The 24119-nt window shown below is 41.5% G+C and overlaps 1 protein-coding gene across 3 annotated transcripts in view; it reads left to right on the top strand.

Moving 5' to 3' along the window:
• Nucleotides 1–24119, top strand: part of NDRG3 (NDRG family member 3) — a 73206-nt gene that overhangs the window by 21891 nt on the left and 27196 nt on the right. For 2 of the 3 annotated variants that reach the window (XM_043984772.1, XM_043984770.1), the window contains exons 2-3: nucleotides 2850–2948; nucleotides 16927–16962. In XM_043984772.1, coding sequence (XP_043840707.1) covers nucleotides 2892–2948; nucleotides 16927–16962 — 93 coding nt within the window. In that variant the 5' untranslated portion in view covers nucleotides 2850–2891. The remainder of the gene's footprint in view (nucleotides 1–2849; nucleotides 2949–16926; nucleotides 16963–24119) is intronic. The other variant, XM_043984771.1, reaches the window with a different exon arrangement.

Genomic DNA, 24119 nt, shown 5'->3' with positions numbered 1-24119 from the left:
TAATAATGATGATAGTAGTATCTACTTCACGGGGTTATTGTGAGGATCAAACAAGATAGAATGTATGCACTTTGCAGACCTTAAACCATTACATGAATACCAGCTATTATTCCTAGTCCTCTCCCCCAGGGGAGTCATTTCAGCAGAACTACACAATAATGCCAGCTTTCTGACTAAGACTCCCGGCATCCTTCATGGGGCCAGACATGGTGACTCCATCCGCTTGGTTACTACACCCACTCCCTGCTACTTGGCTCCTTGCTTCATTTGGAACATGGGGAGTTTGGACTGCTGTCATCTTTTCCCAGTCCTCACAAACCACTGGGCAAGAGAAAAATGAGGGTGGGTGATAATTTTAGTTTTTATCCCAGATTAGAAAATCCCTGCCAGTCTTTTGACAGGATTAATAGCACTAAGAACCCAAATGGTGTTTGTCGAAAATATCATCTGTGCTGGAGTTGCAGCCGGCCTGAGATCCCCCAGGAGAGGAGCTAGCCTGTGCTGCTGAGGGATCGGCAGATGGAATTTTCCACCATGTGATCTCACTGTTCCTGCAGGTGTTATAAAATTGCTCATTGGCAAAGCCTTGGGACAATGAGAACCGAACAAAATCTAGGGCTGCTAAACAAACCATAGGTCCACGAATATATCTGCCACTTATTAAGACCTGGGTAACATACTCTAGGGGCTTAGTATTCTTTCCTGCACATGAAATATTCGTGACTGGCCAAGGATGGCTTTTTCTGTTTATTTGAGTGTTTATTTTTGCAAGAATGCCTCTTTTTCCACCCAGGAGTAGGGATTGTTTCATTCTTTGTATCTGGATGCTGGCAAATAGTGGTGGTGGTGTTATTGGTGTTCAGTCATTTCAACCTTGTCCTACTCTTCCATGACCCCATTTGGGTCCCTCTTTGGTCCACTTAATATGTAACTCAAGCCCTCAAGTCTTTAAATTCCCTTTGCCAAAGGTGAGAGGTGCATTTCTCAGCTTTTTTTTTAATTATATTTTTAAATATCCCTATTTGGTCCACTCAACATATATCTCAAAATATTTTTTTGAAATTTTATCCAAATCTGTTCTTTCATCAATCACTAAACATTTAAGCAACTACTATGTGCCAGGCACAAGGGCAGATAAGGCCTGCCTGGCCTCAGGGAGCTTACAATCTAATGGCCAGACAACATGCAAATAATATATACCAAGCAAGTTATATACAGGATAAATAGGAGATAATTAAAAAGAGGGAAAGCACTGAAATTCAGAGGGGTTGGGAAAGACTTCCTGTAGGAGGTGGGTTTTTAAATGGCACTTAAAGAAAGCCAGGGAGGTCAGTAGTCAGAGCAGAAGAGACCTGTGGGATGGCCAGAGAGTGCCTGGAGGAGAGAGATGAAGTGTCTTGTTTGTGGATCAAAGAGAAGAGTACATGTTGGGAGTAAGGTGAAATGTAAATTGGGAATGAAGGAAGGTAGATCAGAAGTAGTATCAGTAAATCAGAACTTTAAGATGTCAACCCAATGAAATATATTTTTTTTTTTTGGTGAGGCAGTTGGGGTTAAGTGACTTGCCCAGAGTCACACAGCTGGCAAGTGTCAAGTGTCTGAGGTCGGATTTGAACTCAGGTCCTCCTGAATCCAAGGCCAGTGCTTTATCCACTGCGCCACCTAGCTGCCTCTACCCAATGAATTCTTAATTCTTCCATTCAACAAATATGTATTAGATGCCTACTGTGTACAAAACACTATGCTAAACACTAAGGGAGAAAAAGCAAAGAGAAGTAAAATAGTCCCTGGCCCCACAGAGCTTACACTCTAATAATGGAGGAAGGGAATGTGTATGTGAATTATAGATACTACCTGGGCCTTCCAGTTGGGGCCCTGCCCAGGAGTGAAATCACAACCAAACCACTAGATACATATGAGCTCCCAGGCCAATTGGAAAGTGCTGTTTGAAATTCTTAAAGTAACTAGACTCTAACTCTTGAGCGTCTGTGACCATCTATACACTTTGTAGCTAGCTGGGGTAAGGTACCTGGAAGCCATGCACAGGCGAATGTCAGTTCTCTGTCCTTATCAGGTCTCCTTAGGGTATGAGTGCTGATAGTTGCAAAACTTTGTGGAGGGATCCCTAGCTGTGATGTGGACACCTTCTCTCGGCAGTCACTTATAGCTCGGAACAGGAGGAATTAATTTGGGCTCTTGGTCAGTAACAGCTCCAGCGAGCTTTTCCATAGCTAATTAAGAAAGATTGACTTGCTGTCACCTCAGTTTTGGCTAGATCTTGGCTGGTCAAGAGTGGTAGACTTTTAGAGAATATTGTCCATATCCTTTATCTTATCAATGAAGAAACAGACCCAGAGAGAGAAAGGTTACTTATCCAAGGCCACACAGTTTGTAGCCAATCTGGTATTAAAAACCAGACCACCTGGTTCCCAAGCATATGGTCTTTCATTGGAGATATGGTAGGCTTATTTAGGGACAAGATGGTGCCTGTGCCTTAGCTCCTGCTCAAATATATTTGTTTTGTTTTGTTTTTTTAGTGAGGCAGTTGGGGTTAAGTGACTTGCCCAGGGTCACACAGCTAGTGTTAAGTGTCTGAGGCCAGATTTGAACTCAGGTACTCCTGACTCCAGGGCCGGTGCTCTATCCACCGTGCCACCTAGCTGCCCCTCAAATTATTTGGATGGCTTTCCTTCTGTCCTTGGCTCTTTGGGTCAGCTTGCTTCCTAATCTAAATGGCTCTGTTGTCGAGGTGGCTGAAGCCAACCTGTGGGCACTAGCCTGGTTTAAGGGAACTGTCTTTTCATCTCAGTCACTCCCATTACCTTTGCTCCTTTCATTTTCTGTTTCAGTGTTACTGGTTCCTGAAGGCCTCTGTGCTGTTTCCTGTCCTCATGGATGAACTGCAAGATGTGCAGCTCACAGAGATCAAACCGCTCCTGAATGACAAGGTAAAGGCAACTCTGTTTACATTAAAATGCTTGAACCCAAGCCTCACTTTCTGGAAAGGGGCCGTTTATAATGCTTAATACTGACCAGCTGAAAAATCATCTGGCTTCCTTTCCCATAGAGCAGTGAGGAAGGGAGCATTTGCCCTTCTTTTTGGACCTTCTCCACTCCCTTTCTTTTTTTCCCCCTTCGTTTGAGGTTCATCAAGGCTGATCTTGGGTGGCCCTGGGCTGTAGTGGATAGAGAGCTGGCCTCAGAGTCCTGCCTGACAGCCTGAAGCCCAGTGCTGCCTCAGTGGCTCTGTGACCTCGCCAAGCCCAGGCCACTCTCTGAGACTACGGAAGTGTCAGACCCGTGCCAGCTGCCATTAGGAGAGGCCCTTTCTTCCCTCGGGAGCTCCCTATGCCAATGGAATGGCCAGATCAAAACCAAAAGTCCAGCCCCATAGGATTCCAGACCTAATGCTGGCAGGTACCTCAAAAGCCATCTCGTCCAGCCCCCTCATTTTATAGGTGAGGAAACTGAGCCTGTGGGAAATTAAGCACCCAGGTCTGCACAGATAGTAAGGGGCTGCAGCAGCAGGCTTTGCATCAGTTAGCCTCTTCCTTATATCTCTTCCCAAGCCGCCATCACTCCCCGTCCGTCTCCCTCCCCCCCCCCCCCATTTTAAAAAGATGATTCAGCAATAACCTGGCAGAACTGAGAAAGTGAAGTTCACCAGGAGACCAGAAGTTGTTATGAGGTGTGCTCCTTTATGGACACTGAATAGGCCAGACACCCCCACCTTGCTATCCTTCACTTAATGGTGGTTCTGGGAAGCCACAGGAGAACAGGTTGTGTCCAGTCATCAGGGCACATTAACTTCTTTGGAGGAACCATTTCCCCAGAAAATACTCACAGACTTATTTCCTGAAAGCTAAAATTTCACCATTATGGCTTCCTTCTTTTGGTTCATAAACTCTGTTTCCTGTTAAAATGGTAATACCCTGGGAGTAGAAATACTTTCTCAGTTACTTGCACTCAGACCCTTTTCTGAAAGCACATTTTGGTAGAAAGTATAGCAAATCCGTACGTAGTCTCTTCCCTTCCCCCAACCCTAGACCAATACAGAGGCACAGAGGGGAGGTGGGGCAGGGAGGGAAGTGGGTTTTGAATGCCTTCTTAACAATTTTGAGAAAGGATTCCTCTGACAACTGTAATCCTCAGTAGTCTGAAACAAGGGGGTTAGGGGGGTAGGGATCTGATGCTATTCCTAAAACTAGCTTCTGGTTTATGCTCTACCCTTTTCCCATTAAGCCTATTCTCCCTAATCTCATCCTTTTAAATCTTATTTCACCCTTGAATCCTTTATTATTCACCAAATTTCTCCCCCATAAAAGTCTGTATACTTTGTACCACCACTTTTTCTTTTTGCTGCTTCCTCTCATGCCATCCTAAAAAGTGTCTTTTTATAAAGTTTTTGTTACTGTGAGATGCTTTCACAAGATGCACCCCACTGTGGGGTGGAAGGAAACATAGTTCATTTAACATAATCAACTCTAGCCCCAGAAATGAACAACCAGTCTCATCAGTATTGTCAATAAAATTCCCATTGGTCTTGCGTTGGTTCTTTGTGGGCAGAGTGACTACTCAGTGGAAGACATTGGTATCGCTAAGTTATGGGGAGGCATCTAAGCCAGGTTTACTGGAGATAGAAAAACAGCAATTTCTTTTACCTAAAAAATATTCGGATATTTCTAGATTGGGGAATAGGCATTGGAAGGGATTCTTTCTTGATCCTGCAGTTTTAGAGGGCTTCTGGAAGAGGAACAGTACCAAAAGAATGAGAAGAATTAGGATGTTAGATGCCAGGGAGTCCAGGACAGTAAAGATAAGATTCAGTCTGTCAACAAATATTTAGTAAATGTGCTCAGTGCTAGGGATATAAAGATGGACAAAAAATAGATTCATTGATAAAGGAAGGAGAGGGCATTCAGTTGTATCATCCAGCCTGATGGCTTGGCCTTGTCTGATCTATCATCTCCTCCTTAGAAGGCACATGACTTCCAGCCCATTTTCTACCTTTTCTCAAACAACTTTCCTATCTCTATACTGCCCCCGCTACACCCTCTTGCTCCAGCATGGCTCCACAGAGGAAGGTATGGGAGGTCCTTTGGCTAGACCAAAATAGTAGCATCCTTAAAGGAAAATGCCCCAGCATAATGTCTCCATCTCCCAGGCTCCTGGGGGGGGGGGAGGGGGGGCAATGAGGGTTAAGTGACTTGCCCAGGGTCACACAGCTAGTAAGTGTCAAGTGTCTGAGGTTGGATTTGAACTCAGGTCCTCCTGAATCCAGATCTGGTGCTTTATCCACTGCGCCACCTAGCTGCCCCCAGGCTCTGTGTTTGTAAGCTTGATAGAAAATAATGCTCTCAGCTGCTTACCTGGAAACTGAAGAAAGAAAGAGTTCTAGATTTGGGAGGGGGGCGGGGAACAGGAAAGGTCTCTAGATTTGTATCTGGCTATTGCAGTAGGGCCTCTTGGTGTTCAATGATCTCTAAGATTCCTGCCCATTCTGAAACGCTGTCTGCTTCTGGGAGTTATTTGGACAGCATTTCTGCTGATGAGTCATCTGTGTGCTGTCAGGGTTAATGTTTCAGGTGAAGGAGAATATGATTCTAGCCTACTTTGCTGCCGCAGATTCTTCTATTAAATCTTAACTTTCTTTTAAGGACTATCGCTTGTACTCCTTCAAGGAAGAATATACTGTATAAATCAGGAAGCTTCCTGTCTTTTCCACTGAGATGACTATGAAACTGTACTCGGAATGTAGCCTTTCAGTCTCATACTAGTTGGGTTCTTTTGTCCATTTAATTTTTAATCAGCCTATAATGTGTCAGATGCTTAAGATTGTGGAAAACTGATCTTGTTATATTTGTGTGCCTGCGCTGAAAACAAAGCTACAACCACCTCCGAAAGAGGTGTTACTGGTGTGAGACAGAGCAACCTCAAGAAATAACAGGACTGCCTTACATTTGTATAGCCCTCTATCATCACAACAGCTGTGTGAGCAAGACCAAGCAGGTATTAGCCCCATTTTACAGACAAGGAAACTGAGGCATAAAGGCACACGATTTATTCTAGGAATAAGTTATGGAACTGGAATGAGAGCTCCGGTGTTCCCAATTCCTAATCCATTGTTCTTTTCTGCTGTATCACACTGCCTCATTGACCTGTTACCAAATAAATTGAATAGGGCTAGTATTTAAATGATAAATATATATCAATATACCGAAGGACCTGCGAGTTCATTGCTATAGGTCTTCCACCATTGTGCATGTATGTACATACACGTGTGTATTTATACATATGTGTGTATGTACACACACCCCTGCCGTGATTTAGACGATTTCATAAACTTATCAATAGCCAAAAAAAAATTCATCACCTCCTGGTGAAGAGCCTTCCCAAGCTCTAACTAGTTTTCAGATGACAGTCCCTTGCTGGTTCCATATTTGTTATCTTTTCACCATGCTTTTACTCATGATCTAGGCTTTTCATCCTCTGTCATTGAACCCCTCATAACCTAGCCCCCTCCTACCTTTCCAGTTTCCTACACCTTTTACTCCCCAACATGGTACTTTTCAATCAAATGACACTGGTCTCCCATCTGTTCCACAAACAAGATACTATCCCTTGGCTCTGGACATAGTCTCTAGCTGTTCTCCATGCCTAGAATCCTTTCCTTCCTCTGTTAAGCTAGTTAGCCTTTATGTAGCTTGCTTTGTATATATTTATGTACATATTGTCTCCTCCCTTAGATTGGAAGCTCCTTGAGGGCAGGGACTGTTTTTTGTCTCTTTTTGTATCCCCAGTGCTTAGCACCAGCCTAGTCATGCAGTAATTTAATAAATGTTGATTGATTTCATAGCCCAAGGTCACTGCCACACCAGAGTGAGGAACTGAAAGAGGACTTCTATAGAAAAGTGGTAGATTTATTTGTCTTTCTCCCTCCCATTTCTATTGCCTATCCTTTGTTAACTATTCTAATGAACTTAAAAGCAAAAGGGAGAAACCAAGAGGTCCAGAATCAGCTTCTGAAAAAAATGATTGAAAGTGATGAGGAAGGAAATACAGTGATTCAGCATTAATTAATGGAATCACTTTAAAATAGGAAGTGAACTTTGTTGAGGTTTCCCAAAGCTAAACTTTTCATGGGTGTTGGGATGGTCAGATAAGAAAACTAGTCCAGGTATGAGCAGAACTTAGTGATTGAGTGTTTGCAGCACCTGTGGGTGCAGAGGGAGGAAGTGAAGATAGTTGTGTTCAGCCACTAAGATGGAGAGAGAGCCCTTCCCCGACTACAGTATCATTGGTTTCCTTCATAATCCTATATATTCTTGTTTAGGAAACATTATTCTGAGGAGTTCATAGGCTTCACCTTTGCCAAATGCCAAATGTTCAGCCACAGCATAAAAAAGCTTAAGGAGTCCTGCTCTAGATAGTACTAGGGTAGAAGTATTCATTCATATTTAACAAGATTTAGATGAGCTCTTTTTACTAATCTGGACAACTCTGCATTTTCCCCTGTGATGATGTGTCCTAGGAAGCTTTTATACAAAATTCATTATTATATAACCTTAGCTGGTCAAGTATTAAAGCTGAAGCTTAAATACCTTGGCCACATGATGAGAAGACAAGAATAATTGAAAAGACTTTGATGTTGGGGAAGATTGAAGGCAAAAGGAAAGGGTGATGGTAGAGGATAAGATGGATAGATGGTGTCATGGAAACAATGAACTTGGATAGACTTGGAGAGATAGTGGAGGGGAGAAGGGCCTGGAATGCTGTGGCCCATGGGGTCATGGCTGAAGAACAAGTTTGCCCAGCATGTCTTAGAGGGGAGAGTAGTGTTTTATTCCACTCCATATCCCCTTCAGGACCTCAACACATTATCTTCTCCCTCCATACTATTTCACTTGGTGATCTCATCAGAATTCCCATGGATTTAATTATCTTCTCTGTGCAGATCATTTACAAATCTATTTATCCTGCCCCAAATTCTCTTCTGGTATCTTCAATATCATTATCTTTCCCCCTTAAATCTTCCCCCTCCTTCTACTTTTCCCTATCACTATAGAGGGCAACATGATCCTCCCAGCCCCTTAGGCTCAAAACCTAGGAGTTGTCCCGGATCCCTCACTTATCTCTCACCAACTCATCCACTCACCCCTACCAGCCTTTGCTACATCTCTTAATACCCAACCTCTCTTGTGCTGGCCCTTATCACCTCAGTCTCAAGCTATTCCTCCTGTCCATCCTCAGTGATTTTCCTAAAGGGCAGGTCTGGCCATTCCCCGCCCCCCCCCCCAAATTCTGATGGCTTCCTGTCACTTCCCAAATAAATTACAGACTGTTGCTTGACATTCGAAGCCTTTCACAACCTAGCTCCCTCCAACCTTTTCAGTCTTCTTACACCTTATTCCCTGTCATGTACTCTTTGCTCCAGTGACACTAGCCTTCTGGATAGTTACACAAACAAGACATTACGTCTCTTAGCTCTTGGTATTTTCTCTGCCTGTCCATCATCCTGGAACACTCACCTTCCACTCCTACTGCTGGTTTCCCTGGTTTCCTTTCAGTCCCAATCAAAATCACTTCTTCTACAGGAATCCTTTCCTCAGCCTCTCTCTTTTTTTTGGGGGGGGGGGTAGTGAGGGTTAAGTGACTTGCCCAAGGTCACACAGCTAATAAGTGTCAAGTGTCTGAGGCCAGATTTGAACTCAGGTCCTCCTGACTCCAGGGCCGGTGCTCTATCCACTGTGCCATCTAGTTGCCCCCCTCTCAATTCCAGTGTCTTCCCTCTGCTAGTTATTTCCTATTTATCCTATATATAGCTTGCTCTGCATAGGTTTGCTTGCATGTTATCTCCTCCATTAGACTGAAAGTTGCTTTAGGGCAGGGACTCTCTTGCCTGTTTTTATATCCATCCCAGCTCTTATCACAGTGCCTTATCTCAGCTCTTATACTGTAAGTACAAAATAAATATTTGTCAATTAATAATAGGTACTTGAATGTTCAATGAATTAAGGTCTTTTCAGTGGAAGGACAGTAGTATCGGAACCCTTTCATCAAATAATTTGTTGTATTAAAAAAAACAACCTGCCTTACTAAAACCTCACAATTAGAATTTTCTGGAGGTAGTGATATGTTATTTTTAAATTTCTACATATATATATGTATATACATATATATAATATGCACATATACATAGAGAAACACTCTGCATTTTGTTCTCCTTGCATTACCATTTTTAACAGATTTTCATTTAAATATATTTCAAAGCCATAGTAAATGATCATGAATCTCTTAGTTTATCCTTGTGTTTCTCCATCTCATCTTTTTCTTTCTTTTGTTAAATTCTATATTTTATCCTTTCAGTCTTATTCCTAAAATCTTTACTTTCAGATAATTCCCAGTACAATAATGGCACATTAATGCTAACTCTTTATTCAAGTCAAGTACCTTTTTCCTGTATCCATCCAGTGTATCCCAAAATAATTTGATCATGGACCACTTGAAGTATACCAAACGAAATCCAAAAATGGTGATCCCTGGATGAGGGTCTATTATATAGTGTGTGTGTGTGTGTGTGTGTGTGTGTGTGTGTGTGTGTGTGTGTGTGTATATATATATATATATATATATACTATATCGTTTGATATATCACAGTAGCCCAAGATAAATGAGAGATTAGGTTAGTTGGAGAACAAGAATAAATTTATTTTCATAGCAAAAATTTGTTATATGTAAAAAGTATTTTAATATACAGTTTCACATTTGATATTTTAAAGAGGGAAAATATCACTAATAATATTTTCTCATAAATTTTGGATAATACTCTACTAGCCCTTGTATCTTCCCAGGTCCTCTTTCCACTAAAGTTCCTGTCACTTGTTTGTGTCTCTTCTTCCTTGGTCATTGGGTATATTGTTTATTTGCACTTTGACTATATATTAAAATTAATTTTCTTTCCTCAATTACATGTAAAGATGTCTTTTAAGTTCCAAATTTTTCTCCCACCTTCCCTTCCCTCCTTCCTCCCAAAGCCAGTAAGCAATTTGGTTAAACATATTTCCACATTAATCAAAATGAAAGAAAAAAAGCGCAAGAAGTGAAAATAGAATGCTTCAGTCTGCATTCAGACTCCATAGTTCTTTTTCTGAATGTGGAGAACATTTTCCACCACAAGTCTTTTGGCATTGTCTTTAGATCATTGCATCGTTGAGAAGAGCCAAGTCCATCACAGGTTCAACTTTATATATACCTTGACAGTTTTCCACAGTGAGTGAGCAATATTATATTTTTCCTGGTACCTAACAATACCATATTCAAAATTTCAGTATTTTAATTTCATTTACCCATTTCCTCTTCAGGATACTTATGCTTCAGTTACTAAGTTTACTGTTAAACCAATCCCTTATGTGTCCTTGGGAGGCAGTAATTGAAAGAAAATGGTACATTTATTTCCCTGAATTTTTCTTGAGCCATTCCTTTTTTTTTTTGAACAGGGGAAATGATGACATATCTTTAAAAGCAACAGAAAGAGCACGTTAAGTGTTCGAAGCTCATAGATGAACCCTCTTCTCTCATACTCCTAATAGAGGAAGACCCAGTTCGAACCCTTAACTGCTCACTCTAAAGGACCAAAAATGGATATTACCAAACCAATGCCCATAGAAACCAGGACTCCAGAAATTTACCACATAAGAAATTGTTGGATTATGGTTTTTAATTAATCCAGAGGGTATAGCCATAGGTGGGGTGGGGAACTAAGCCAATCAGATTAAATTCTCTGACACTAAATCCCATCAAAACTGTATATGGGGCAGGCGGGTGGTGCAATGGATAAAGCACTGGGCCTGGATTCAGGAGGACCTGAGTTCAAATGTGGCCTCAGACACTTGATACTTATTAGCTGTGTGACCCTGAGCAAGTCACTTAGCCCTCATTGCTCTGCAAAACAACAACAACGAAAACTGTATACCAAATCAGTAGAGATTTACTACTGGAAAGACACTGGTGAACATATGGACCCATGGAGCTACAGCCCTTGTAAAGAAATGTGTCATTAAAGCTAATACTGGGAGAGCAAGAAGTATCTATTTCTGTTCCTTCCCAGTCTCCCCAGAATTAAAATAGGAATCTCATCCTCTGAATCAGCTGTTAAATTTTGGATAGCATTCTTTTTTTGTAATTGCTTTTTTAAAAACCTATTTTCCTTACATTTTACTTCATTTTTCAATTAAAAATCTTTTTATTTTTCTCAGCCACCAACTTAAAAGAAAAAGAAAAATTCTCATACCAAATATGCATAGCTAGAGGAAACAAATCCCCTCATTAGGCATGTCCAAAAAGTATGTCTCGATTTGCACCCTACATCACATGAACCCTTTGGAATTGTGTTTGGTCATTGTGATGGTCAGATTTCTTCAATCTTTCAAAGTTGTTTGTCTTTGTTACATTTTTCTATAAATTGTTAGCTCACCTCCCTCTTCATCGGTTCATAAGTGTCTTCCCAGGTTTTTTAGAAACCATCCCTCTTTTATATTCTTATGGCACAAACAGTATCCAATTACATTCTTACTTGTACTGTCATTCCCCAATTAGTGGGTGCTCCCTTAGTTTCCAGTTCTTTGCCCCTACAAAAAAGAGCTGTTATATATATTATTGCACATAGACCCTTTTCCTCTTTCTTTGATCTCTGTGGGGTATAAGCCTAGTAGAGGTATTGTTGGGTCAATGTACAAGAATAGTTTAGTTACTTTCTGGACCTAGTTCTCAATTGCTTTCCAGCATGGCTGAACAAATTTACAGCTCTGCTGGTAATCCCTCTTTTCCAGTGGCCCCTTCTATATTTGTCATTTTCTTTTTTTCCTCTTTTGGTCATCTTTGCCAGTCTGATATGTATGAGATGGAACTTGAGTTATTTTAATTTTTTGCATTTCTCTAATAGTGAAACAGAGCATTTTTTAAAATTTGGCTATTGATAGCTTGTACGCCTTTCTTTGAGAGCTGCTTGTTCATATCCTTTGACCATTTATAAGATAGCATATTTGTAAAAGATCTATCCCTATCTCCCTCCTTGTTCAGCCAAAGAACTGTTCCTACATTGTGCCCTTAAAGGACATTTGCCTATGCACCTTAGAAGACAGGCATCTCTCATTTCTAATAGTAATCTATCACTTTCAATTCCTTTCAGGCTTAGCAAAGAGGCTCATTCTTAAGAAAAACCCTTGTAACCATGTTATAAAAAAATTCACGTCTCATACCTGAAAATAGGCTTACAAAGTCCATTAGGCCCTCTGAGCTACAGGAAAATCCAGTCTTCCAGTATAGATTGGGTTTAGCTGAAAGCTTCCCAAATTAAACCTGGACCCCTCTAATTATTGGGACTCAGAAAACAGGAGGGGCTGTAGACAAAAACTTAACAGGAATCTGTACTAATTGGGTCTGTTTTCCCAGTGCATTGAAAAAATGAGCATGCTATCTCAGAAGACTTAAAATGTTTGAGAACTGAAATGGATCAAGCATTTTTTAAAGTACCTCGACTATATTCTAAGCACTGGGAATGCAAAGACAAAAATGAAATGGCCCCTGCCTTCAAGGAGCTTACATTCTCTCGTAGGAGGCAATGTGTACACATACAAATATATATGAAATAAACATGAGACAATAGAAGGGGGCACTAGGAAATTAGGAAAGTCTTCTTGTCCGTAGGAGGCACTTCAGCAGACTTTTGAAGGGGCCCTAAGAGGCAAAATTGAGGGCAGGGTGCATTCCAGGTGTGGAGGAGGGTGCCTAGCACAACAGGATACTGACAGCAAGGAGATTGTAAAGAACAAAGAGAAGGCCAGTTTTGCAGAATGTAGGGAGGGGTAAGTCTATACTGACTCTAGAAACAATAGGGAGTCACCAGCATTCACTTATTTGGGTTGTGAGAGAGGATCTGGCCTATGCTTTGCTCTGTGGCAAATGGATTAGAGAGTGGGGAACTTGAGGCCAGGAGACCAAACAGGAGGCTGATGCAGCCCTCTATGGGAGAGGAGATGAGCGCCTAAACTAGGGTATTGAGTAGAGAGAAAGGGAATTATGGGGCTGTAGCTAGAATAGTCCAGATTTGGCAACTAATGGGTATGTAGGAAAAAAGAGTTAGGAGTCAAGAATAAAAAAATAATAATAATAAAAAAATAATGTTGAGATTCTGAGCCTGGAAGGATGGTGTGTTCCTTACAGAAAGAAGGGTGCCCTGGGAGAGGGGCTGGCCAGTGGGGAGCCAGTGAGGTTACGAGGTGGAAGCCGAGAGATGACAAGCCTTGAGATAGACCTACAGAATCAGCAAAGGGAGACTGAGGAAGAATAGTCTGACTGGCCAGAAGAAAGCCAGGAGAGAATAATGGGATAAAAACCCAGAGAAAAGAGTCTCTAGGAAGAGAGGGAGGTCAGTAGTGTTCAATGCTACAGAGAAGGCACTACTTAAACATGTATTAAGTACCTACTGTGTGCTGGGTCAAAAGAAAGACAGTCCCTGCCCTCATAGAGCTGAAAAGCTGGTGGTGAATGAGGGGAAGGGAGGGACATGGACGTAATAGAGAAATCCAAGGACTCCAAATGGATTGCTGCTGGGTGGGAAATAAGGGTATGGCTGAGCCCCCTTCTTAAATGGAAATTTTTGGACTTTATGGCTCCACCCTCCAATCCAAGGGGCAGAAGGCACTGGTAGGAGGCATAAGTACAAAGGCTGATTGGATTTCGCAGGATGGTGAGGTTCCTGGGGGCATGGTAGAAAAGTCCAAAAGGAATTCAGCCCAGTGGGACATTGGAGGTTTTGGAGTTCATGGCTCTACCCTCTGGTTTGAGAGTTGGAGGGCACCGATGAGGTGTATATACCAAAGGTGACTGGATCAGTCCTTGGAGTAGAAGGATGAGAATTAAGAATCAGATTTGTCGGTAACTTTTAGAGAAAGCCATTTCAGTTGCTTCAGTCAATAGCCAGATTGCAAAGAGAAGTGAGAGGAGAGGAGGCTTAAACAGCAAGTGCAGATTATTTTTTCTAGGTGTCTTGCTGTGAACTGAAGGAGAGATAGAGGATGATATCTTGAAAGGATGGATGGTAGGGTCTAGTAAGGGATACTTTAGGATTGGGGAGACTTGAACGTGTTTGTAGGCAGCATGGAAGGAATAAGTAGATAGGGAGTGCTGGAACATCAGAGCGGGGGGGGGGGGGGGGGGCATAACCGTGAGGGCAATCTATGGAAGACTAGAGGGCCTATAAGAATAAAAGATATGGAAGGGGGGCAGCTAGGTAGTGGAGTGGATAAAGCACCAGCCCTAGATTCAGGAGAACCCGAGTTCAAATCTGACCTCAGACACTTGACACTAGTTGTGTGACCCTGGGCAAGTCACTTAACCCTCATTGCCCTGCAAAAACAAAAAACAAAAAAACAAAAAAAGGGCATGATTTGGAAAGCTGAATTTTGATTGGTTTTGATTGGATAGAGGATTCTTGGCTTTTTTTTTTTTTTAAATCATGGAGTGCTCATGGGTGTTGGTACTTGTGACCATCCTGTGTGTTTGAAATGGACCGGAGAGGGCAGATAGGTGTTGCAATAGATAGAGCACTGGCCCTAGATTCAGGAGGATCTGAGTTCAAATCGACCTCAGACACTTGACACTTACTAGCTGTGTGACCCTGGGCAAGTCACTTCACCCTTACTGCCCCTCAAAAAGAAAAGAAAAATAAACAGGCCAGAAGAATTAGGTCATGGGAGCTAAGGTTGAGGAATTGGAAGGTTAGAGTGTTTGAGGAAACATCAGCACATATGTGGAAGTAAGTCCCCATAGTATACGGACAGGAGTTAGTACTGACTGAACTTGAGAAAGGAGAGAGGCCTGAGGGCCAGTAGACAAATGACTGCTCTCAGGATCCAAATACCGTTCGGTAGAGGAGAAGAGGTGGCTAAGTGATGGCAACAAAGGGAAAGTCCAGAAACTGAGAGTCTGAAACGAAGCATGATTCTCAGTGTTCTTAAAAGGATAGGTTCTTAAATGCTCTGTAGTGCTAAGTAATCCCTCTTCTCTACTCCACCTCTGTGAAGAAAAACAGATTGCTTCATTGTAATAAATGCTAAAATATGGGAAACTTTTTTTAAAAAAGTATTCTCAATTATAATTCAGTTTTTTAAAATATATCTTCTTTTTTTTTTGTATAATGTCTTTTAAATAAAACTATTCCAGTGCCATCCTTTGCCACTACTACAGGTGATGGTGCTTCCTTCTCCTTAAGGTCCAAGGTATCCGAGTCAAGCACAGTAATTGCTTTCCTCATGCTCTTTCTCCTGCTCCCTTATGGGGCAAACAAAAGACTGTCATGAAAAGCTTGCTGTCTTTTGTCTTCTCTGGTATCACCTTCTGGAGGAATTCTGTGAAATAATGACCATAAGATATCCTCTGATTTTTCCTTCCATGCCTTTGGTAGTGTCAGCCTTTATGTAGCTTATACCAGGGATCATACTTTAGAATTGGCAATGCCTCATATCCTAGTAGACATCTGTGCATTCTCACCATTACCAAAGATGGGAGAGAATTTTATCACCTTTGGAGAAACTAGGATTGCTTAACTACTTTTCCAAAAACATGAAGCCACTTCGCTATCATGAAGAGGAACAAATTGATTCTTTGTATAATTGTACAAGACTAAGCCATGCCATGTGTTCCTGTCACCTGGCTGGCAGTAAAGGTGGACAGTGTCCACTTGGCCAAGTTTCTAGATCTTCTGTAACAGAAAAGCTTCCTTAGAGCTCAGTTGTTCCACACCTTCTGTAGGCAAATGGGGAGACTTCCTCTGACTGATATAGTATGATTACCCAGCTTTAGGAAACTAAGGTTTACAGATAGATTGCAAAATATGTTGCCATCTTAATGATTCATAATGAATGAAAGCAGCATAACAGTTGCATAGAGACCAGGCCTTGGAATCAGGAAGAACTGCCCCTAAGCCTGACTGTTAAGTTACAGGTGAGTAGGTTGTCTGCACAGACTGACACTCCATCCTCCCCCATCCCACCCCATTGTCCCAAAACAAGCCAGCAGGTTTTACTTTTCCCAGTTATTTCTTCAAAAATGGCATTCATTGGTCTTCTTATGACACATATCATATTCTTATAATATTGGCTTCCAAATTGCTGAGACAACATCTGAGGGGTTTTAAGATTGGCATTCCTGCAATATAGCTTTCGTGTGGGCCCTTGCTGAATATCCTTTGAGATCTTTTGACAATGACTTGTCCTTTAAACACTTCCAGGATCTCTCTTTTCTCTTGGCACTTTGGGGGCTATCAGAAGATTCCATGCAGATAGGTGGAGCCTTATTTTATCCTTTTCTTTTCTCCTCCTTGCAATTGTACATTCTTTATGTTCTTTCTCAGACATGAATTCATTCACTCGTCTACACACACCTTCATTCCTTCCCCAGCTCCTTCCCCACGTCACATCTGTAACCGGTATTCACCAGACTCTTGACATCTGTTCCTGCTCTGCTCCCTTCTTGGTGCAATTCTTTCAGACTCAGCACTCATCTCCCTACACTTCTTCATCTCTACCTTTGCCTGCAGTTATTGCAGGTATACGGACTTTCAATCAGCTTTGGTAACGGTGGCGGCTCTTGCTAGGTAATAAACCTTCTCACCCTTCTGGGAAAAACTAGGTTCCTTTACTAGTCGTTACTCTAGTTAACAAGTACTTCAGATAAGTCTTGCCTCCCAAATCTAGTTCTTTGTACCCTTGACTAACCCATGTTATCTCAAGCCTTTTGCTGAGAATTGTGGGACCTATGGCAATCGAGGGGCTGTACTTGCTGTGCTTTCAATGTGAAACTGAATTTGTTGCCCATTTGGGGAAGCCTCTGGGGAAACTGACTGTGTTTTCTGCCTTCTGTTGACAGAATGGTACACGAAACTTCCAGGACTTTGACTGTCAGGTAAGGACTGTACAAGCACCGAGAGGGCTGTGTACAGGATCTTTGCAGAGGTGGTGGTGTCCAATGTAAGGGAATTTTTTGCATAGCTGCTCTTGGCTCTAACTTTCCTTTTCCAATAAATCAAGATTTATTTAATTGACTGTCATAATAAAGGATTTGCCTGCCAGGTATTCTCTCTGTTGATTTTTCTCCGTGATTGACATCTCTCCTGAAATGATAATAGTATGCGTGCCTGAATCACTTCTAATCAGACAGGTCTCAGAAAGTTCTCCTTCGCTGCATGGAAACAGGAAGGGGCGGGGGGGGGGGGGAATACTTGATAACAAAACCCTTTTAGCAAAAATTCAAAGTGTTAAATTCATTAAATGTAAAGTGCAACTATTTTCCCTACTTGTTTAGAAATTGGAAGTACATCCCCTACTCCTCCCCTTTGTTATATTATTTTCCTATATGGTGTTTTCTTTTTTGTTTTATGCTGTATTACCAGATTAAAATTTCTTTTAGATATCAATCAACAAACCCTTCCTTTATATCACCTAAACTTGTTGAGATAATACTGGTGAAGCACTTAGGACAAGGCCTGGCACATAGTAGGGATTTCACAAATGCTTGTTCTTACCTTCCTACTCTGCATATTCTAGTCCCTGTGGAAGAATTGGGAAAGAAGTAGTGGGTCTGTAACAGTGGAATCATCCTGGAACTACCTGTGCTGGTGGGATGCCCTGACAGCAGGACATATGGAAGTGGCAAGCACAGACCTTAGCTGTTCCCAAGTCTGCACAGAGCGTCCAGAGAATCCCACTCCCCTGCAGCCAGGCCTTGGCACAAGGAGTAATTTTCAAGGCTGCTTTTTTTGGGGGGTGAGGCAATTGGGGTTAAGTGACTTGCCTAGGGTCACACAGCTAGTAAGTGTTAAGTGTCTGAGGCCAGATTTGAACTCAGGTACTCCTGACTCCAGGGCCAGTGCTCTATCCACTGTGCCACCTAGCTGCCCCAAGGCTGCTTTTTTTTAGTATGGAATATAGGCAGATCTGTTTATCATTCCAATAATAGGAGATAGAACTAACCCCATAGGCAAAGTGTGCTTTGCCACACTGTAGAATTAAGTTTGGGGGCACAGTTTAGGCTACTTCCTTTCCAGATCCATTCTGTGGTAAAGTGCTCTGCTCTCACTTCATGTAGAATAGGAAATAGAACAGATGGCCCAGAAAGGTGTTTTGTTACCTTGGAAATGCTAGGCTCTTTGTATTACTATGACCTAATGGTCATTGGATTGCTGAATCCAAGACCAATTCAGTAGTTCAGGGAACCTGGGAAACTGTGTTCTTCAGTTCTAAAATTCACCTTTAGGCCTCATAAGGCCTACAGCACCCTGATATGGGCAGGAAGTTTCCTATACATGAAAGTTTGCTGACCCAGGTGCAGGAGATTGGCTAATTGATTATTTGGGTAAAAGGCATTATTCAGGTTTAGTTGTTTAATTTGATTTAACCATAGTGGTGGTTTTAGGTGCTAGAATGAGAAGATAGACACTGATTTGTTAATTTGCTAAGCTAAGTTAGAGATGTCATCTGTTGGGGAAAGGATAACATTTAACTTCATAATGATGGACCTTATGAAACCAGAAAAATATGTTTAAAAGGTTTTCTCAAATTATTTGTTCTACATAAAATGTGGGCAATGTGTTGGGAAGCATGAATGTTTTTATAAAATTGAATTTTAGAAATAATAGCATGGAATAATTGTTTAAATTTAATCTTGTGAAAATTTTTTGCAAAAACATCTTAATATTCTATGAGCTCAAAGACAATAACATGCTCTAAGTGCCACTGACCACAATTTCTTGGCCCAGTTCTGATGCAGTAAAAATCATAGAGTTGGCTTGCACATTTGTCACTGGCTGTACAGGATTAACCTCTAGTTTGTGTGATTTTATTTTTTAAAGCCACAACCATGGTACTGTCCTTGAAGGGCCTTTATTTTTCCACCCAGCATTCAGAGAGCCTGTATGCTTACAGTTTATGAAAATATTTTTCTTCCTTGATATTCCACTAGAATCCTTGTGTGATTCTCTTGAGAACATTAGGAGATACCCAGAGGAAACCTAGAATGGTTATCAGTGAATGATCAGCTTCACCTTTTCTCTGAAGGATGCCTCAAAAAGCTTACAGAAGGATATTTTCCCACTTCTTCGATATTCCTGAAGAAGATATAAACCATTCAATCTGAAGTCAGTGTTGCAAACAGATGAGAAAGATATGTCACTCTGCGTTTGACTTGGTAGAGTCCCAAGGGCTATGTTTGCAAGAAAGAAGTGTGGATCATTTTTATCTGGGCATCCTTCCAGAGTTGTACTGAGAAACCCCTTCTCCCACACCCCCCTACATCCCAAGAATCTACTTGAGTAAAATCCTCAGAAGAAGTGATGAACCCCTCAACCCACATGAAAATTTCAGTTCTAAATTTTTTTCTTTATAAATGTAAAAAAACAAACAAAATACAAATGTACTTCTCCCCACCCCCCCATATTGCCCATGTAATTGAAAGATTTAATTAAAACAACCCCATGTCTCTTGGTTCTTTGATTTTCCTGAATGAATTAATCTTAATGATTTTTATGAAATGAACAGCTGTTGTGATTTGGATCTGGGTGTAAGGGCAGTAAAGGGAGGTGGATACAAGGAAAAAGGAGTTTGCTGCCCAGACGATCCAAAATCACCAGTCTTCATTCATGACTATTAAATAATATTAATTCCACAATTAATGTGAGGTTGAAACCTGATTAATCCTATATTCCCCTTGAATTTGGTGACCGTTGATTGGCTTTTGCATCAGAGATGTAGGCAGGCAAGCAAACATAGGGTTATTAAAAGTTTTTCCTAGTCTGTATGCTCTGCAAGGGCAGGAACAGCATCTCCTCCAGAGAATATAAAATGCCTGTAGCAGTTTTGCTGTTATCTGAAGGGCACTCAATAGTAAATATTTACTTATAACGATCAAGTTGTGTGTAACTCTTGTTGTTCAATCATTTGTTTGTTGGTGGGGGGTGTGTGTGTGTGTGTGTGTGTGTCAATTGGGGTTAAGTGACTTGCCCAGGGTCACACAGCTAGTAAGCATTAAGTGTCTGAGGCTGTATTTGAACTCAGGTCCTCCTGAATCCAGGTCCGGTGCTTTATCCACTGCGCCACCTAGCTGCCCCTGTTCAATCATTTCTGACCCTTCAGGAGTCTATTTGGGGTTTTCTTGGCAAAGGGTTTGCCATTTTCCTCCAGCTCATTTTACAGGTGAGGAAACTGAAGCAAACAGGGTTAAGTGATTTGCCCAGGATCACACAGCTAGTAAAGTATCTGAAGTCTGATTTGAACTCAGGTCTTCCTGATTCCCAGGCCCAATGCCCTATCCATTGCACCACCTATCTGCCCTTCACCCCCTTACAGTGCTTCAAACCAGCACCCACTCCCTTTTTGGAATGACAGTCAAAAGAAAACAGCAATAATGCATTAGGCTAGTCTACAAGATAGTCTGTATCTGATATTCATTATTCCCAGAAGAATCCGACCATGGCAAAATATTCAAGTAATTGCTTGCTTACTGTTTAAAGACTCACTGAAAGAAGCCAAGTATATACTAGATAAATGATGGTCTACAGCTCCTTGTTATGTATGCAGTCTTCTTTCACATGTACTTAAATGGCTTTAAAACCTGTGAAAAGTGCTTTCCAGATGAGCTAAGCAGTATGTCTTAAAGTGAAGGCTATAAAGTTAAACACTCCAAATTTTTCATGGAGGGGGCCCCACAAGGGCTGTGAGAGATGTTCAGAAGGAATAGGAATGAAACCATAAGCCTCCTGTCCTTTGCTTACCGGAGCTCCAGCTCAGATCCCAGCCGTGTAGTAGATGAATTCTGGTAAGCCCATGAAACCATACCAGGTATGGCCTGACCCTGAGGAGGCTTGGCAATGTTGTTATTATTATGCCTTTTACCCCTAGTTCCTCTTACAAAATTTTGCTAACTGATGATTGTTGAAAAACTTAGGTGATATTTTTTCTCTCTCTCTCTCTCTCTTTTTTTTTTTTTTTTTTTTTTGCAGAGCAATAAGGGTTAAGTAACTTGTCCAGGGTCACACAGCTAGTAAATGTCAAGTGTCTGAGGTCAGATTTGAACTCGGGTCCTCCTGAATCCAGGGCCTGTGCTTTATCTACTGCGCCACCTAGCTGCCCTCACTTAGGTGATATTTTGATGGAAAATGTGGACACGAGCCTTCATTTCCTCTGACCTCCCAAGGATATACTACTACTTTTCTCTCCCTAAGTCTCTAGGGCTTCATATCATGAAGGCCCTTTTTTACTGACCTCTTCAGTTAACCTAATGCATATTCACTGCCACTTTGGGAAGGCTGGTTTTTGCCCTTTGGTGGAGCTTCAGATCTTTACTTACAATGCCAGGCTAGGATATAAGCCAGTGTCTGTAAAGGCAGAGTCACCTGTTCTTGATGACAGGTGCCATCATTTCTTACCATCTGGCTGCTTCAGCTTCCATCTTACCTCCTAGGAGCAGCCCCCATCTCTAAAGCCATTGTCTCATAAGGCAGCTGTTTCATCTGGAATTCCTGGGAAAAGCCCTATGGCACATGGGCGTGGTGCAGTGGAAGGAATGCTGAGTTTAGAGGTCTACCACCTGAATTCAAATCTTGCCTGTGTCCCTTATTCATGAACGTGTACTGTAGCACATCCTCATTGGTGTGTGCAGTCAGGGAATTTGTTTTCTTGGTGGCAAAATGTATTGAATACTCAGTAATAAAGGGCACTGATTTTATTCATCAAACCAGAGAAACTAGAACTTAATTTTTTAAATTAACTAAACTTTGCCATAAAAATACAGATTTTAAATGAGAAACAATACTGAGTTTTTTGAAGATGTGCCACCAAGCATACCCTTTATGTGTACCTGTGCAATTACTAATAACCATGTGATCTTGGGCAAGTCTTCCCACTTCTTTTGGCCTCGGTTCTTCATCCATGAAATGAGAGGTTGGTGGCAGCATGGCATAATGAATAGTGTTGGAGTCAGGAAAACTTGAGTGTCTATGAGTGGGTCACTTAATCCCTTTGAGCCTCAGTTTCTTCATTTGTAAATTGAAGTCGTTGGACTAGATGGTATCTAACTCGGGGAAGATCTAAATTTGCTGATCCCAATCTACCTTTTGGGACATTTCCCTTACAGTGCTTATTTTCTAAAGGAGACAGTGACGTCAGAAAAATTGTTCTTTTTATTGTCCTTTGTTCCTTACTAATTTTGGTGGAATTATTTTTGGACTAAGCTGAGAAGTCACCCTTGTCCCCTTCATAATTAGGTTAAGGTTATATGAGGAGGAGGAAGAAGGAAAGTGAGGGGAAGGAAGTTATGAGAAATGGTTGTAATAAACATAGTGTATGTTATATGGAAGATGATGTGGGAGGTCTATTACAAGTAAGGAAACTCACTGAAGGAGTTTGGGAGAACATTGGTTCAGATTAAAAGGAATGAGCAGGAACAAAACAAGAGTTTAGATGGTGGATAAGACTCAAAGTCAAGACCAGGAAGATTGGACTTGAGACTGGGTATGGAAAATCACTCTGGAATTTTAAAGAAGTAAATGAATAATGTACTCAAACAACAGATAAGGGAGATGGTTTTCACATTGGTCATATTATTATATTACAGCAGAAATCCCTGCATAACAATTTTAAAAGACTTCTGAATTCCAGTCAGATGGTATTTAATAGAACATAGTTTCAGTAGTGAAAAAAAAAAATGGAGGTGGTTCATTGGATCTACTAAAATGTAAGCTCCTTGAGAGCAGGGACTTTGTCTTAGCCAAATTTTGCATCTCCTCCAACCACATAGCACGGTGATCTGAGGGAATCTATTTAATAAATGTTTATTGATATATTATTCCTTGTAAGAAGTTAGCGTTTGATTCTTATGTTTACATGATGGCAAGACAACCAAGTAGAGATATCTTGACCATCTACCATTTAACTGGCCCTGGGGAAGGCAGCTAAGAATATTGGAGGTGTGGGAGCTTTTAGGTGACACAGATAGTTGGTTGGGGTTTTTTATTTTGTTTTGGGGGGGGTTCATGCTCAAGAAATGCCATAACAGAGGGGCTAGTTAACCAGATGGTAGAAAGGAGGATCTTCATCCCTGGCCCCCCCCCCTTTATTTTTCCCCCAGTAAGTATCGAGTTTCTGGGGTTGGATTTGAACTCAGGTCCTCCTTAATCCGGGGGCCGTGCTTTATTCACTGCGCCACCTAGCTGCCCCCAATCCCTGCCTTCTTGGTAATTGTACGTAGGGTCACATTGTGTGGTCATGCTGTGTTCTAGAATGCCCGGGAGAGGTGGTGACTGGAGAGACCACCTCCTCCAGAACAGAGAGCAGTTGATTATTTAAAAAAAAAAAAAGGTAGTAATATTGCTCCTACAGTGACCTGACCACTAATTCTGATCCACAGTCAAGATCATTAAGGGTAGCATTCCACTCCAGATGAATTTTCAACCTAGCTCTTCACGATCAGATCAACATCCCAAAAGTGTAAATCTCAAGCCAAATGTTAACCCAGCTCCCCCTAGTGAAGGAAGAGGTCCTAGAGATTCAGCAGGCAGGAGGCAATTAGAAGGCTCGGTAAGTGCCGATTTAATTTAAGCATGATTCAAATGTTTAAAGACTCCTGGGCTCAGGGCAAGCCTCAGAAGTATTGGTGTTTTCACTCTTTGATGCATGGTTATTGGCTCTTTTCTGTTTTCCAGGCTTTATGAAGGACTGTGAGTCATTCATAAAAATACATAAGAAACTGTATTGAAATTATGAGATTTAGCCAGGCCATCAGAGGAGAACAAAGTTGATCATTTTCTCAGTTCTCCATGGCTTAATTTCATTTCAGAATTCTTGATTACTTCCAGCCTGTCTGTTCTTGGAGTTCCTATATGCTTCCTCTTTAGCATCTCTCTACTGAAGTTACTTCTCTATATCCAGAAATCCTTTTATCTTTAATCATCATCCTCTCCCTACCACCAAAAACCTCTTTGTTGTTCTTCAGCTGTCTTTGTGCTCTTAAGAGTCCCTCCGTTCTCCCTTCTCCCCAAACCAGTGTTAATAGGAGAGTGCAACAAGTGA

The sequence above is a fragment of the Dromiciops gliroides genome, chromosome 2 (assembly GCF_019393635.1).
Source record: "Dromiciops gliroides isolate mDroGli1 chromosome 2, mDroGli1.pri, whole genome shotgun sequence".
Classification (NCBI taxonomy): domain Eukaryota; kingdom Metazoa; phylum Chordata; class Mammalia; order Microbiotheria; family Microbiotheriidae; genus Dromiciops; species Dromiciops gliroides.
Note: the sequence above shows the minus strand (reverse complement) of the source record. Positions and strands in the feature narration are given on the sequence as shown.